This window comes from Staurois parvus, unplaced genomic scaffold, assembly GCF_062004578.1.
Source record: "Staurois parvus isolate SC_StPar_1 unplaced genomic scaffold, SC_StPar_1.0 ptg000090l, whole genome shotgun sequence".
Classification (NCBI taxonomy): Eukaryota; Metazoa; Chordata; class Amphibia; order Anura; family Ranidae; genus Staurois; species Staurois parvus.
The window spans coordinates 260,453-277,504 of NW_028317886.1; the positions used below are offsets into that span (position 1 = coordinate 260,453).

The 17,052-nt window shown below is 42.7% G+C and overlaps 1 protein-coding gene across 1 annotated transcript in view; it reads left to right on the forward strand.

The window, feature by feature from the left end:
* The window catches only part of LOC149468207 (palladin-like), a 348,477-nt gene that overhangs the window by 257,028 nt on the left and 74,397 nt on the right, over nt 1–17,052 (forward strand). Inside the window, exons 10-12 of the mRNA XM_089670345.1 lie at nt 930–1,619; nt 7,648–7,783; nt 7,977–8,078. Coding sequence (XP_089526471.1) covers nt 930–1,619; nt 7,648–7,783; nt 7,977–8,078 — 928 coding nt within the window. The remainder of the gene's footprint in view (nt 1–929; nt 1,620–7,647; nt 7,784–7,976; nt 8,079–17,052) is intronic.

The window sequence follows — 17,052 nt, forward strand, 5'->3', positions numbered from 1 at the left end:
ATTTGATGGTGCCTGTATAGTTCCTGGACCAATGCCACTTGGCGAAACCAACAGTATGACACCAATAATATTTTTGCAGCTGTCTGTAAGGGTGGAATTCTGACCACCACTGTAAGGTTGCATTCTTCCTACTAAATGTGAGGGCACCTTTTTCCATTGACTTCTATTAAATTGGTTTTACTAACAGTTCCACTATACCTGAAAATTAAATATTCATTAATTATCTGTGCTCATTCTTTTTTTCTGCTTAGCAGTGATGCATAATGGTTGTGCCTTGCTGATCATCTTATCACTCTGCAAGGGCACTGCAGTTCAATAACTCAGCCAAAAATGATCAGAAAGTCCCACTAAGAGTAAATTTTGTATGAATGTGTTACTGTGCTCTATGCTTTGCACTCTGTTTTATCCTCAGTGTAATCTGAGTGCAATTGTCAGAGATATGACACATTCAGGATTGGACGTCCAGGGGTTGTTTTACTAAAGGCAAATAGACCATTCACTTTGCAAGAGAAGTTGCATTTTCCAAGAGAGGTTTTCCCAGAGCTCAATAAATATGATGAAATTCTGCTCCATCGTGCAGTCATGTGCAAGCAAGAATGCTTTTTTTTCCTTGCAAGTGTTTGAGTATTCTTTGCAAAATGAAATGTCACTACATTCATGTGGGGAAAATTCACTTGCAAAGTGAACAGCCTAACTTGTAATTCAACCCCCCAGTGTCTATTGCAAAAGGAGACACTAGCTACTACATCCTCTTAACATTTGTAAGTTTATTTTCTTTAGAACTCTGTTTCATATTTAGCTGTTGTTAGGAATACACTGCAGCATTCCTTCTGTAGTTTCTGTTGAACACACAGCTCAGATGCCATGCATACCATTTCTCTGTTCATAATTTTTCTTTTTTTCTTTTTTTTAATCTTGCTCTTGTCCAGGGATTCTCAGACACTGCTGCAACTACAAAATCAGATACGTCACGAGAAGGAATCTGCTGCTTGGAAGCAACAAACCAGTCTTCAGCAAAACACACCACCCTCACCATCCTTTCCTCCTCCACCTTCCTTCCAGGAGCTGGAGGCCAGTCAGCTTATTACCCCACCACTGCAAATGAGTGTTCTCAACTCCCACAGTTCTCCTGCTATGCAACCAGCAAGCTCCTTCAACTACGCTCGGCCTAAACAATTTATTGCCCAGAACATGAGCAATGCCCCAGGCTACGTTACACCATCTTCGGGTTCCTCTACCTCCAGCATCCCATCCCCAATATCACCCTCAACACCTCAACAGCAGTTTACCAGGGTTCCCGTGCAACCTTTCTCCCAGCCATTTGCTTCTGAAGGTGAACAGTTTTGGTCGCCAACCTCCTCATCTCCCCCTCCTCCTCCACCTCCTGTGTTGAGTCCAACTGCAAACTATTCTGCCCAGGATCCATTTCCTCTTCCTCCACCCCCTCCACCCCTTCCTGGATCTGGACCTTCTCCTTCATACAGTCCATCTCAGTCTCCAACAACCAGAGGCTCTAGCTCCAGCCACAGCCCTGCGGCCTTCCTCAGTTCCATGTTGCCATCTCAGCCATCACCTGTCTCTTTCAATGAACTTGGACTACCAAAAGGTGTTATGCCTCCGTGAGTACATTTTCCTTCACTTTGTCAATGTAGATGATGTTACCGTTCATTTTGATTTGGAAGATAGATAGATAGATAGACCTAACCGGATATTGGGTGGATTTAGCTGTAAAAAGTAGGAGCCCCACATCCAAAAATTCATGAAAAATTCCACAGAAACCGTAGATAGATAGATACTGGAAAGATAGCGATGCAGGCAGATAGAGAGACAACTGGCAGTTTATTTGACTTACTGTGCGTATACAATAATTATCATTGCCAGTTACTGCAGAAGTGTACTGTATACTCTGTAAAATCTAGGAACACATTCTCAAGTTACAGAGAGCTGCTATCTGAAATGTTGCCACCTTGTCTTAAAATCACAACATGTTTGCCAGGTCACACTTCAGAGATGTGCCAAAGTTTGAGAAATAACTCCTAACAAGAATAGTAACTTCCAGCTGTAACTGTACAGCTCACACAGCCTAAGTAAGCAAAAATTACTTAATGTGACCAGCTCTTGGCACAATTAAGTCTATTGGCTGTTAGAAATATTTTGTTACAACCTCATTGCAAGAGTGATATTCTGTTATAAAACATATATTTAAAATGTGTGCTGCATGTTTTGACCTTATGGTATTTGTTTACAGAGGTTCTTTAGAGGAATAGTGACCCAACATTGTTATCATTGGGAGAAATCATTACTGGTGTCATTTGGAGAAATGGTGCCCCATTGTTGGTGTCAGTTGTCAGAATAGTGTCTTGTATCAGTGGGAGGAATAGTGCCCCAAGGGCCGGATAAAGGCAAGTGAAGGGCTGCATCCGGCCCCAGGGCCGTAGTTTGGAGACTACTGGTATAAAGCATCCTATTGCTGTGGGTGGTACTATTCTTTGTTTATAATAAAAAGCTAAACCTCTAGTACAGTAGAGTTTATCCACTTCAGCTCCAGAAGGCTTTACCCTCTTCATGACCAGGCCATTTTTGCTATTTGGCACTGTGCTGCTTTAATTGGTAATTGCGCAGTCATGCAACACAGTACCCAAACTAAATTTTGATCTTTTTTTTCATAGAAACAGAGCTTTCTTTCTATGGTATTTTATCACCACTGGGTTTTTTATTTTTTGTGATATAAACAAGAAAAGACAAAAAAAATATGAAAGAAGACAACATTTTTTACTTTCTGCTATGAAACCTATCCAATAAAAAAACTTTTCATAAATGTGGCCAAAATGTATTCTGATACATTTTTTTGATTAAAAAGAAAATCCCAATAAGTGTACATTGACTGGTTTGCGTGAAAGTTATAGCACCTACAACCTATGGCATATATACTGTAATTTTAATTTTTTTATACTACTAATAGTAGCAATCAACAACTTATAATGGGACGGCGATAGTGCGGCGTGCAATCTGATGCTGGAGGGAACTAAATAGCTGCCACTAACATCACCAGTGACATTAATACAGTGATCAGTGATACTACTATGCACTGTCACTGTACTAATGACACTGGTTGGGAAGGGGTTAACATCTTGGGCGATCAAGGGGTCAAATGTGTGCCTGTGTGTAAAGTGTGCTGGTTTTACTACTAGATCTCTTAGTTTCTGACAGATCACTCCCTCTCTACAGAGCTCTGTGTTGTTTACCAACACAGAGCTCTGGGCTGTGGTGGCACACAGTCGATCAGGAGGTCCCAGCTGTGAATCATTGCTGACAGGCTCCCACTGCGTACAATCACAGTGGGTAAGGGGTGGGGGTGCACATGTGCGTGCCCTAAACTCAGAAGTTGGCAGCGACATATGGGTACGTTGCTTTGCCTACAGCAGCCGCTTACCTGCAGTACATTGCAGGTGGGCGGTCACCAAGTGATTATAGAACAAATCCATAAATACTTCAGACATTGGACCTGAATATGGTAATCATTATCTGTGGTGTATACAGCACTCCTTGCTATCTAGGGGAGAATAAAGGGACCTTTGCCCTGGAAGGCAAAGTAACCAAGTGGCCCTTTCATGGTAGAGATAACTTTTTCTGGATAAACATTTAATATGACATACCTTTTAACATCGTCCAGCATCAGTTTCCTTTGCAGCTTTCAACATTTGGTCCCTTTACATCTGAAACTTCCCTCTGTCAGATGCTGTGATCACAGGTCTGGATAGGGAACAGGTAGCTATAAAATATCCAGCATGTGTCACTGTCTGTGGTTTTTGTTCTGATCGATCTCTGAATGGTGAAGTATCTCCATTCAGGGCCACCATCCAAACATAACTTATTAGGGCAGGCCCAAGGGACAAATGTATTCTTGTCTCCTAGCCCATTATTCCCCTTAATGCTACTTAAGGTCATGTAATATAGTTGTGCAAAGCTGGCCATAGGTAGATAGAATTTCAAAAGAAAATTCTTAGGAAACGTCTTAGACAAATTCATAAAAAAAGAACATTTGAATGTCGTTTGAACAATTTTCTTTTTTTTTATCATTTGATTTTGAAATGAATGGGCTGTTTTCAGCTTACTGTAGAAGAAACAAAAAAAAACACATACACTGTTAAAAATTTGTTCAAGAAATATATTTCATCCTGCTCTTCTGAATTTTCTTCTTACTGTGGTAAAAAACAAACATCAAATTGACCCACTAGTGATTAGAAAAACAAAGAGCTTTCTTAGAACAGTCTTTTCCTATAAATTTTCATTCAAAATTCTACCCATCTATGACCAGCATAAGGTTCCTTACACAGGGGTTATGGGTGGTTTGCATTCCAATCAGCAGGGGATCTGTTCACAGCAGAACGGGGCGGATGACAGATCTATGTCTACTCAGTTTCTGCACACATGCACGGTCTGCCCTACGGGTGGCCAGGAGTAAATGGACTCCGCTGTCCTTTTACACCTGGCTGCCTTCGATCTGATCTGTCCAAACAGAAGAGGACTCAGTCTTCCTCCATTTCTATTAGCGGACCTGATCGGATCAAGAGGTAGGCAAGTGAAAATGGACAAAAGTCTCTTTACACTTGCCTGTCTATAGAAACACATGTATCATCTGATCAGGTCCGCATGAAAAACTGACAGGTGGACTTGATCGGATCATCCATGTAAAATTATTTCTTCTTGCCTATACCATTCAGTTACATTGTTTATTTACATCCTTCTGTGTGGTATAGGAGCATAAAGTGTTTTTTTTTTTAGCAAACAGTACTTCTATAAGATAATATTTATCAGAAGGCCTGGATTTTTTCCCTTGCACATGCTATTATTAATACTGAGCTATTTTTTTGTGTGAACGAGATTATGGACCTGTGTCAACTGGCTTTGAACTTGTGTTGATGGGCAAACAAAGCTTGATTACCATTGCATTTTGCTTACATTCAGATCAGTTTGAGGGGCTTCTGTGATCATTTAGTGTTCATTGAGATGCTTCTGACCTGAAGTTGAACGTCTTACCTGACCTAAGCTGCATCAACCTGTTTTTACATTCTCATTCACTTGTAAAGTGAAAAAAATAGTATTCGTGGAATGAAAAAGTTCATTAAATTTCTGACAATTTTCTTATATGGCACTTTTTATTTGGGGGGGTGTTGGAAATCACAGGATCCATTTAGGAAAATATGTACTGAAATACTGTAGTTTTAGGTATAAAATGTAACTCTTAAATGTTGTATATAGGGTTAAAATATTAAAAGCAAACTTTGTTTTATTGATAACAATTTATAAAATTATATTGATTTTGGATGGTTTTAGAAAAGAAAAGATTAAAACAAAATTGGAAACATTATCATCCATCTGTATGTAACCAGCAAGGAATTTCAAATGTGTATTGAGTGCAATCTGGATTTCGTTACTGTAATTCCAGCTGCCTATGGTGGGGGCCATGCAATTTTTTGTGATTTCCATCACCCCTTGTAAGGCTCCACTTCTGAGAAACTGAGAAGAAGAAATTCTTTATGAAGTATTGTCAATTTAGTGTATAATTGGAATTTTTACTTTATACTTGGGGGGAGACTTACTAAAACAGGAGCAAGGAAAATCTGGCGCAGCTCTGAATACAAACCAGCTTCCAGGTTTTATTGTCAAAGCTTAACTGAACAAGCTGAAGTTAGAAGCTGATTGGCTACCATGCACAGCTGTACCAGATTCTGGGTGCTCCCAATTTAATAAATCTCCCCCTTGGTGTCTGAGCAGTATCTTCTTTATCATTTTATTCAGGATGTGTTTTCTTAGAGACTCAATATTTTCAAGCTGTGACCAGATTCATTTTTCTGCTTTCTCTGGGGCAATGTCTTTAGTAGAACATTGTATCCTTCTTTTTATACTGTTCAGTAAAAACCATGACAATAAGTAAACCACGGAAACATGTGATACATTTTCTATGCCTGTAGACTACAACTGGTACTTTGAAGCTGGAACATATTAGCCAGCTTACTTAGAATGGCAATGCAAAGCAAGACAAAGGACATTGAGCCTATTGCTTAAATAAAACCATAGTTCATACATTCCCAGATAAACACATATACAAACCCTATTACTGTCAATTTATGAAAACCAGAGGAGGTAAAGGCCACAGATACAACACAGAGGTACATTTTTATGTATTTATGGCCTAGAAAAAATGACAGCTGCTAATAACTAGTTGTTATGGGCAACTCAAATGTTTCTGACATTTTGAGCAACACAGATGTTCCTCTACTTTTGGTAGGCTGTCTGTTAGTGAGCTGGAATGGATTTTCTGCTAAATGTCTAGAAATATTAAATAAGGATTTGAGAATATGATTTAAGCATATAATTCATTACCAGCTTTAGTGCCCCCAAAACACTACAAACCAATGATGTTATATAACAAATGTAAATGACTTGGGTGTAGAGTGGGTAGAATATTATGGGTAGGCAAGACTCATAGCTGGCCACCACTAACAGGTGATAGGTGCATGCTAAATCAAAAGTCTACCAGTGAAGACACTTTTGGAACTTAAAGGACTCCATATGGTTTATGGACAAGGCCATCTCCAGATTTGAAGCTTGCTTCAGTTAAATGTTGTTGATTAAGCCACAAAATTTGCCTTTAGCTGGACTACTAGAGGTCAGCAGAAAATTGTTATCTTTTTAGATGGAAGGAATTATGACATATACTTGACTTGACTTGTATACTATCACTAGCTGACCTGTTGACACTGAAACCAGTATTAAACCCAAAAGCAAACATTTATTACATTGCAGCTTACTAATTATTAGATATGACTACATTTGTTCATTTCAGGGCCTTCTTTCCTTTATTTTCATCTGCTGATCCAGCCATTAAGACTGTTGATTTTCAAAAGAATAAGCTTTTTTATTGTATTTAAATCTGCTAGTACATTTAACACTACTCACCCTACCCCAGACTGACAATGCTGTTGTCTGCTGTGCCCCCTGTGCTTCTTCATTAAGAGTGGAGGCACTCTAATACAGGCGGTATGTTACTAGCAAGACTACCAGGTGCAAACAGAGGGGAAAAAAAACAGCAATCATTAAATGTGGTGGCTGAATTATTTTTCTAAGCTGCAATATATTACATTTTTGGTTTGGGGTTTATTACTGCTTTAAGTGTAATGTAAGGGTTAGTACTTTAAATTACAATCAAGTACTAAGTTCTGTAAATTACAATCAGTACAGTCTACATATTTTCATTGCTGTCTACTTGGCATCGTTATGACGATTCACTCTAATTACTCTGATGACCAATGTCACTGGGAATGATAGTGAAAGTAAATCTCAAATTCTGAGTTGCTATGAGAATACGAAAAGAGGGCAAATCTTCCAATGAGGACACTTGATCCCGTGACAACTTTCTGTGGATAATTTCTTCTCAACTCCTGTTGAGTCTGCAGGACAAGAAGTGATAAGATACAAATAGAAAACAACTTTTTATGAATACTTTAATTATTAATTTCAGTTGGGTTTACTTTATATATAGCAGTTATGTGAGAATAAGGCATTATTCAGGGTTGAAATGGGTTTGAAATGTTATTTGTATTGGCCATGAATGTAAATTATCACCAATATTTCCTTTGGCAGTGGCTTCCCAAGGAAGACAGGCCGGACTGCCCGCATAGCCTCTGATGAAGAGATCCAGGGAACAAAAGATGCAGTGATACAGGATCTCGAGAGGAAGCTGCGTTTCAAAGAGGAGCTCCTGAACAACGGTCAACCGGTATTATAGTGACTGCAAAACTAAGCACTTACTATTCATATTGTGTTACAAAGAAACTGTCGGTTATCCTTTTGCTTTCTTTCTAAAGTTAGACATTGGTTATATTTCTTCTTACAATATCAGGCACTGACTATACAAAAGCAAGTAATGAGTGACTAAAAATAAAATATTTGTGTCTCTCCTATATTCTTAGAAATTAACATATGAAGAGAAAATGGCTCGGCGGTTGCTGGGAGCGGACAATGCTGCAACAGTGTTTAATTTGCAAGAACCAGAAGATGATATAAATACACAGGTACTTATGACTGTCTTTTTACATCTACATATATAAAGTTTATATGGAGATCACAGATTGCTAGGGAATGGGAAATATGTGGTTGCTCCATATATAGTTTTATATGTTTCACCTTCAAAAAATACACATAATTGATTGAGCTGGTGTTCCTTGCCAAAAAACACAAAACATTTTTTTTCAATGGAATGTGCCCATGGAACCACAATAATCATTAACAAACAGATTATCAAAAGTAAACTATTGAAGGACATTTGGTGGAATTAAGAAATTGCCATTACCCAGAATTGAGGAAACTGTAATATATTATAATTTGTAGAAAAATATACATTTTCTACAGGAAATAACTCTAAATGTTTCTTTTGCTAACTAATTGTGCTTGACAGAAATATGAATGTTTCGTCCATAACACTCATTCCATAGCAGTCAGCTGTGCGTTAATGTATGTTTATCTTCCTGCTTTTCTTGTACTTATGACACCCAAACAGTGGCCTGGCCTTTCATGCGTGTCATGCATTCTTGCTTCCCTGGAGTATGTACAGTTGTGCTAAATAGTTTGCATACCCTTGGAGAATTGTATACAGTATGTACCATTTTTAAAGAAAATATGAGTGAGCAGGCAAAACACATTTCTTTTATTTTTTATATAATATTCAACTGTCGGTCATAGCAGAATGGCACAATCATAAAACAAAACATGGCAACAAGTAAACAGATGAAATGACCCCTGTTCTGAAGTCTGCATACCTTTAGTTCCTAATACTGTGTATTGCCCCATTTAGTATTGATGAGAGTATGCAGTCTTTTGTAATAGTTGTTTATGAGGCCCTGAATTCTTGCAGGTGGCATAGCTGTTCTTTCCTTTTGGCCAGATTTTTCCAGGTCATGCAAGTCTTTGGTCGTCTTGCATGAACCGCATGTTTGAGATCTCCCCAGAGTGGTTTGATGATATTTAGGTCAGGAGACTGTGATGGCAACTCCAGAACCTTCACCTTTTTCTTCTGTAACCACTGGAGGGTCAACTTGGCCTTGTGCTTAGGGTCATTGCCGTGCTTGAAAGTCCAAGAGCATATCATGCGCAACTTTCGTGCAGAAGAATGCAAATTGTCTTCTAGTATTTTCTGGCAATATGCTGCATTCATCTTGCCATCGATTTTCACAAGATTTTCTATGCCTTTAGAGCTCATCCCCAAAACATCAGTGAGCCACCATCATGCTTCACAGTGGGGATGGTATTTTATGTCGCTATAGGCCTTGTGACCATAACGCTCTATTTTTGGTCCTGTCACTCCAGCTTACACTCTTTCTTGACCTACCTGACATTGACTTGGTATCAAGAGATCCCCAAAATGTCCACTTCTTAATAAGTGATTAAACAGTACTGACTGGCATATTCAAGGCTTTAGTTCTCTTTTTATATCGTTTTCCATTGTTATAAAGTTCCATTACCTTGTTCCTACCTTGTTTGACAGTTCTTTTCTGCCCAGTATCTAGCCTGTTCAGTGCATCCACATGAGAGCTAACAAACTCATTGACTGTTTATACATAGACACTAATTGCAATTTTAAAAGCCACAGATCGGGGAAATAAAAGTATAAATAAAGGCAAAACTTTTTTTTTAAGTTTTGGATAGAGTGGAGAGGTATTGGAACCCTTGTCAGTTTTTATTGCGGTCTGTGCCCCCATTAGGGAGATTCATCCTCTCTATTTGTCCTGTTTACCATTATTATTGAAAGTGAAAGTAAAAGAAAATCCCAAATTTTGGGTTGTCCCTAAAAAAGTAATAGAGGGGAAATCTTGGCTATGGGACAGGAAGTGAAGGGAAATCTCTGCAATGGGACACAGATGGCAAAAAATATCTGACATGGGTTATAGCCCACTCTTATTCTATCCAAAATGAAAAAAAAAACTTCCAGGGTATGTAAACGTTTGATCATGGCCATCTGGATGATTTCTGTTGTTATGATTTAAAAAAGAGCCAACCAACTATGTAATAATAAATGGCTTCATATGATTACTATACTTAAATAAAACACATTTTTTTGGCATAATCGGTCATATTTTCATTATCAATGCCAAACTTTCATGATTTCTGCCAGGGTATGCAATCTTTTGTGCACAACTGTACACTGCAGTTTATACATGCATGTATCCTGGGTCAGTTCTCTTTAATTCAATAGTGGCTCTACACATAAAAACTGACTAGCCTGACATTGGGTTTGCACATATACATATATGGCCCATTCCACAAAATCTGGTTTAGCAAATTAGTTTGTGCAGAGAACGAAGTTGAGTTGAAGTTGATAGCCACACATGTGGACTAGGTTTGTCATCTGTCTGATTAATAAGAGAGAGAGGATAATGAGGGGCAGGAGGGCCAGGTAGTATCTTTAATTGGGCTGATTGTTAGAAGGTCAGATACAAAGCTCATATGTTTTATGTTACTGTTGGTGTGTAAGAACATTAAATGTACTACATAAATCATTTGGCTCAAGGGATTACGGTATTGTATTTTGTTTGTACATATGGTTAGCATATTGTATGTTTACGCCCATTTTTAAAAGAGAAGTATGGCTAAAGCCCTCTGTCGGCTAACGTCACAGAACTTGTCCAGGCTCTGGAAAGATCTCAATAGTCGAGATCCACCCAGAAGCCTGACCCGCAGCTGGCTCAGCCTGAGCCCCCTCCACAGCCTGGTGCTTCAGTGAGTACTGGTGGGGCAGAGCAGAGAGCTGGTGACTGACAGTCACCAGCTGTCTGCTCAATGAAGACTGAGAACTGAGTGATGTCTTTGATCACTCATTTCTCAGTTATAAAAGCTATGGGCAATAGATGCAGCTAGAGATGAGCGAATCGAAGCATCCGAAGTGGAATTCGAGTCGAATATCGGAAAAATTTCGATTCGTGCCGAATCCGAAAAACAGCCTAATTCGGACGCGCGAATCGAAATTTTTCCGAAAATGGCGGCTGACATGTGCGGCGACGGAGCGGGGATGTCGGGGAAGGCGCGCAGACAAGGCGCGCTGCCCCATAATGCATTCCTCAACGACATGTGATCGCATCAGCCAATCAGCAGCCAGCCAGCCAGCACTGTGTAATGGTCGAGGTATATATAGCGGCCATTTTGGAAATCTTCATTTGCCTGCAGTCATTGAACAGAGGCAGACCGCTCTGTACTAGGGACAGGGACAGAGTTAGGGCCACAGAAACGAGAATTGGGGACAGAGAGAAGTTACTTAGGGACAGAGAACCATTACTCAGGGACACAGACTTGTTAATGAGGGCCACAGAATCGTTATTTAGGGACAAAGAAACGCTAGTTAGGGCCACAGAATTCATACTCAGGGACAGACAGAATTGTTACTCAGTGCCAGAGAATTGTTACTTAGGGCCACAGAAACGTTATTAGGGCCACAGAATTTTTACTCAGGGACAGACAGAATTGTTACTGAGTGCCAGAGAATTGTTACTCAGGGACAGACAGAATTGTTACTGAGTGCCAGAGAATTCTTAGGGCCACAGAATTCATTCTCAGGGACAGACAGAATTGTTACTCAGGGACAGACAGAATTGTTACTGAGTGCCAGAGAATTGTTACTCAGGGACAGACAGAATTGTTACTGAGTGCCAGAGAATTGTTACTCAGGGACAGACAGAATTGTTACTGAGTGCCAGAGAATTGTTACTCAGGGACAGACAGAATTGTTACTGAGTGCCAGAGAATTGTTACTCAGGGACAGACAGAATTGTTACTGAGTGCCAGAGAATTGTTACTCGCACAGACACAAAATTGTTACTTGCACAGACACAGAATTGTTACTCGCACAGACACAGAATTGTTACTCAGGGCCACAGAATTCATACTCAGGGATAGACAGAATTGTTACTGAGTGCCAGAGAATTGTTACTCAGGGACAGACAGAATTGTTACTGAGTGCCAGAGAATTGTTACTCAGGGACAGACAGAATTGTTACTGAGTGCCAGAGAATTGTTACTCGCACAGACACAAAATTGTTACTTGCACAGACACAGAATTGTTACTCGCACAGACACAGAATTGTTACTCAGGGCCACAGAATTCATACTCAGGGACAGACAGAATTGTTACTGAGTGCCAGAGAATTGTTACTCAGGGACAGACAGAATTGTTACTGAGTGCCAGAGAATTGTTACTCAGGGACAGACAGAATTGTTACTGAGTGCCAGAGAATTGTTACTCGCACAGACACAAAATTGTTACTTGCACAGACACAGAATTGTTACTCGCACAGACACAGAATTGTTACTCAGGGCCACAGAATTCATACTCAGGGACAGACAGAATTGTTACTGAGTGCCAGAGAATTGTTACTCAGGGACAGACAGAATTGTTACTGAGTGCCAGAGAATTGTTACTCAGGGACAGACAGAATTGTTACTGAGTGCCAGAGAATTGTTACTCAGGGACAGACAGAATTGTTACTGAGTGCCAGAGAATTGTTACTCAGGGACAGACAGAATTGTTACTGAGTGCCAGAGAATTGTTACTCGCACAGACACAAAATTGTTACTTGCACAGACACAGAATTGTTACTCGCACAGACACAGAATTGTTACTCAGGGCCACAGAATTCATACTCAGGGATAGACAGAATTGTTACTGAGTGCCAGAGAATTGTTACTCAGGGACAGACAGAATTGTTACTGAGTGCCAGAGAATTGTTACTCAGGGACAGACAGAATTGTTACTGAGTGCCAGAGAATTGTTACTCGCACAGACACAAAATTGTTACTTGCACAGACACAGAATTGTTACTCGCACAGACACAGAATTGTTACTCAGGGCCACAGAATTCATACTCAGGGACAGACAGAATTGTTACTGAGTGCCAGAGAATTGTTACTCAGGGACAGACAGAATTGTTACTGAGTGCCAGAGAATTGTTACTCAGGGACAGACAGAATTGTTACTGAGTGCCAGAGATTTGTTACTCGCACAGACACAAAATTGTTACTTGCACAGACACAGAATTGTTACTCGCACAGACACAGAATTGTTACTCAGGGCCACAGAATTCATACTCAGGGACAGACAGAATTGTTACTGAGTGCCAGAGAATTGTTACTCAGGGACAGACAGAATTGTTACTGAGTGCCAGAGAATTGTTACTCAGGGACAGACAGAATTGTTACTGAGTGCCAGAGAATTGTTACTCAGGGACAGACAGAATTGTTACTGAGTGCCAGAGAATTGTTACTCAGGGACAGACAGAATTGTTACTGAGTGCCAGAGAATTGTTACTCGCACAGACACAAAATTGTTACTTGCACAGACACAGAATTGTTACTCGCACAGACACAGAATTGTTACTCAGGGCCACAGAATTCATACTCAGGGACAGACAGAATTGTTACTGAGTGCCAGAGAATTGTTACTCAGGGACAGACAGAATTGTTACTGAGTGCCAGAGAATTGTTACTCAGGGACAGACAGAATTGTTACTGAGTGCCAGAGAATTGTTACTCGCACAGACACAAAATTGTTACTTGCACAGACACAGAATTGTTACTCGCACAGACACAGAATTGTTACTCAGGGCCACAGAATTCATACTCAGGGACAGACAGAATTGTTACTGAGTGCCAGAGAATTGTTACTCAGGGACAGACAGAATTGTTACTGAGTGCCAGAGAATTGTTACTCGCACAGACACAAAATTGTTACTTGCACAGACACAGAATTGTTACTCGCACAGACACAGAATTGTTACTCAGGGCCACAGAATTCATACTCAGGGACAGACAGAATTGTTACTGAGTGCCAGAGAATTGTTACTCAGGGACAGACAGAATTGTTACTGAGTGCCAGAGAATTGTTACTCAGGGACAGACAGAATTGTTACTGAGTGCCAGAGATTTGTTACTCGCACAGACACAAAATTGTTACTTGCACAGACACAGAATTGTTACTCGCACAGACACAGAATTGTTACTCAGGGCCACAGAATTCATACTCAGGGACAGACAGAATTGTTACTGAGTGCCAGAGAATTGTTACTCAGGGACACCTAATCGTTGAATTAAATAGTATGTCAGACAACATGCAGAGGAGTGGCAGAGGAGGCAATGTTTTAGGAGCGAGCAGACGTGGCAGCAGAGGAAGGGGTCGAGGCAGCAGTATTCGCAGCCAGAGGCCAGTGCTCCCGGTGTCATCCAGCGGTCGTGTCTCCACCGACAACCCTGCCGTCATTGATTGGTTGGCTCGGTCGTCTTCCTCTTCCCAGGTCACCTCTGACACCTACAGCCAACGGTCGGTGGGTACGTCAGACACAACCGTTAGTTGGCATGGCCCGGGACCAAGCCCACTGAAATCACGTGTCCTCTACCTGCCCCTGTCCTTTGCTGTTCCCTCACCAAGCGAAGTATCGCATGCTGTGGGCTCAGCCCCACTGTACAGTGAGGAAGAGCTAACAGAGGGCGGTCAGGAACGGGGGGAGACATCGGCCTTTTCAGCAGCCAAGCGAACAAGTACTGGCGAGGAGAGTGGCTCGGTAGCCGGTCTAGAGACAGGTCTGTCTCCTGACCCAGACGCAGCCGAGGGGGCTAGTAGTGAGGCGGAGACCCTACTTGATGATGAGGAGGTTGATCGCACTTGGCAGCCTCGTCGTCATCAGGCAATTTCTTCCGCATCATCAGGAGAAGAGGGTGGCAGCTTGGCAGCGAGCAAAACAGTCGGTGGGTTGCCCAGGAGACAGCAGCAGGGTCGCATCAGTGTCAGTGGAGCCAAACGTCCACGGAGTAGAGCACCAGCTCCACTGCAGCCTACCACCACGGCCAGTAGTGGTGCCGTTGCGCACGGAGGAAGTAGCAGTCAGCCAGTGAAGAGTAGCGGGGGCAAAGTTTCCTACTCGGTGGTGTGGCAATTTTTCCTCAAGCCGCCCGAGGAAGTAAACGTAGCCGTATGTCGACTATGTGGCCAGAAATGCAAGCGTGGCCAGGGGGCCCATGTTGGGACTACAGCGTTGCGTCAGCATATGCAGCGTCACCATTCGGTGGCCTGGGAAAACCGTGATAAACATACGGCGGTTCTGCCTGCCCCAGCCCCCGCTCCATCACCCGCTCCGTTACTTGCTCCGTCACCCGACGTCGTCAATCGCCCTCTATCAGCCAGTCAAGGCTCCAACACCTCTGCTGAGGGGAGTTGTCGCTCATTGGCATCTTCCGCTCGTTCAGATGCTCCTTCTCCTGCTACTCCTCTTCTCGGATTCCGTCAACAGTCTTTCTTGGAATCCGTATCCAAGAGACAACAGTTTGCGAGCACGCACCCGACGGTGCAAAAGCTGAACGTCCTCCTGTCCAAGTTGCTGGTGCTGCAGTCCCTCCCTTTCCAACTGGTGGACTCAGCACCTTTCCGAGAAATGATGGCTTGTGCCGCGCCGCGGTGGAGAGTGCCAAGCCGTCATTTCTTTGCCCAAAAGGCAGTGCCAGCCCTGCATTCACATGTAGAAGAGATGGTGGGCCAGTCTTTGAGCATGTCGGTCTCTGCCAAAGTGCACGGCAGCGCCGACGTGTGGAGCTGTAACTACGGTCAGGGACAGTACATGTCATTTACGGCCCACTGGGTGAACGTGGTGCCGGCACAGCCGCACCAGCAACTTGGACAGGTCACGACGCTTTTGCCTCCACGTTTGCACGTCCTTGGTCCAGCAAGCATGTCCGCCTCTACCACCTCTTTTTCCGCCGTGTCCTCAGCCGCCACCCCCGTGCCAAGTCCCATTACCCGACCGGCATATCACATGTGCAGGGCGCAACGGTGTCACGCTGTGCTGCACTTGGTATGCCTTGGCGAACGTAGTCACACAGGGGAGGAACTGCTGAGTGTAATGAACAGAGAAATCGACAGATGGCTGTCTCCGCGCAAACTAAAAATCGGAACCATGTTGACTGACAACGGAAAGAACATGGTGTCTGCTCTGCGTCAAGGAAGGTTGTGCCATGCGCCATGCATGGCTCACGTGTTCAATCTGGTTGTCAAGCGGTTCCTAAAATCCACCATCCCACTGCAAGACATCCTTAAAATGTCACGTAAACTGTGCATGCATTTCAGCCATTCCTACACCGCAAAGAACACCCTCATTGAGCTGCAGCGGCAGAACGGAATTCCACAGCATCGCCTGATCTGCGACGTTGCAACAAGGTGGAATTCAACCCTACACATGTTAGACCGCCTTTACGAGCAGCGAAAGGCCATCACCGATTTCCTGATGTTACAAGCGGATAAAGGTACTCCCCTGTGTAACTTAGATGTCAGCCATTGGCAGCTCATGCGTGACACCTGCCGCTTGCTCAGGCCCTTTGAGGAGGCCACGCTATTCGTGAGTCGGCAGGACTATGGGATGAACGACGTCATTCCTCTGTTGCACGTCCTGGAACAAATGCTGTTAACAATGGCTGGTCAGGGTGCGGTAGACGTGGCGCACAGATCTCAACGCCACATGACCCCTGTGGGGGCAGGACAGGAAGAAGAGGAGGAGGTAGAGGAGGACATTTGTGCTCAGGAATTATTGAGTGAAATGGGTGGTTTTTCCACTCAGCGGACAGGAGTGGAGGAGCAGGAGCATCTGGTAGAGGAGGAGGAGGAGACAGAGGACCCAGACGCACCGTGGCAGTATGCTGTGGAGATGGAGGCAGGGAGTCCCTCGCATTCCTTGGCACAAATGGCCCATAGCATGCTCGGTTGCTTGCGTAGCGACAGCCGAATAATAACCATCAGACAGAGGGATGACTTTTGGCTGTCCACCTTGTTGGACCCTCGCTACCGGTCCAAAATGGTGGCCTTTTTCACACCTGCTGAGAGGGAGGCCAAAATTACGTACTATAAAAACCACCTATGTAGTCAGTTGGTCTCTGCCTTTGTGCGCCAACGTCCATCCTCAGACACTGTGGGCCCTGTGCGCTCGCGTTCCGCTGGCATGGCAGCAGGGGAGGGGTGGGGTG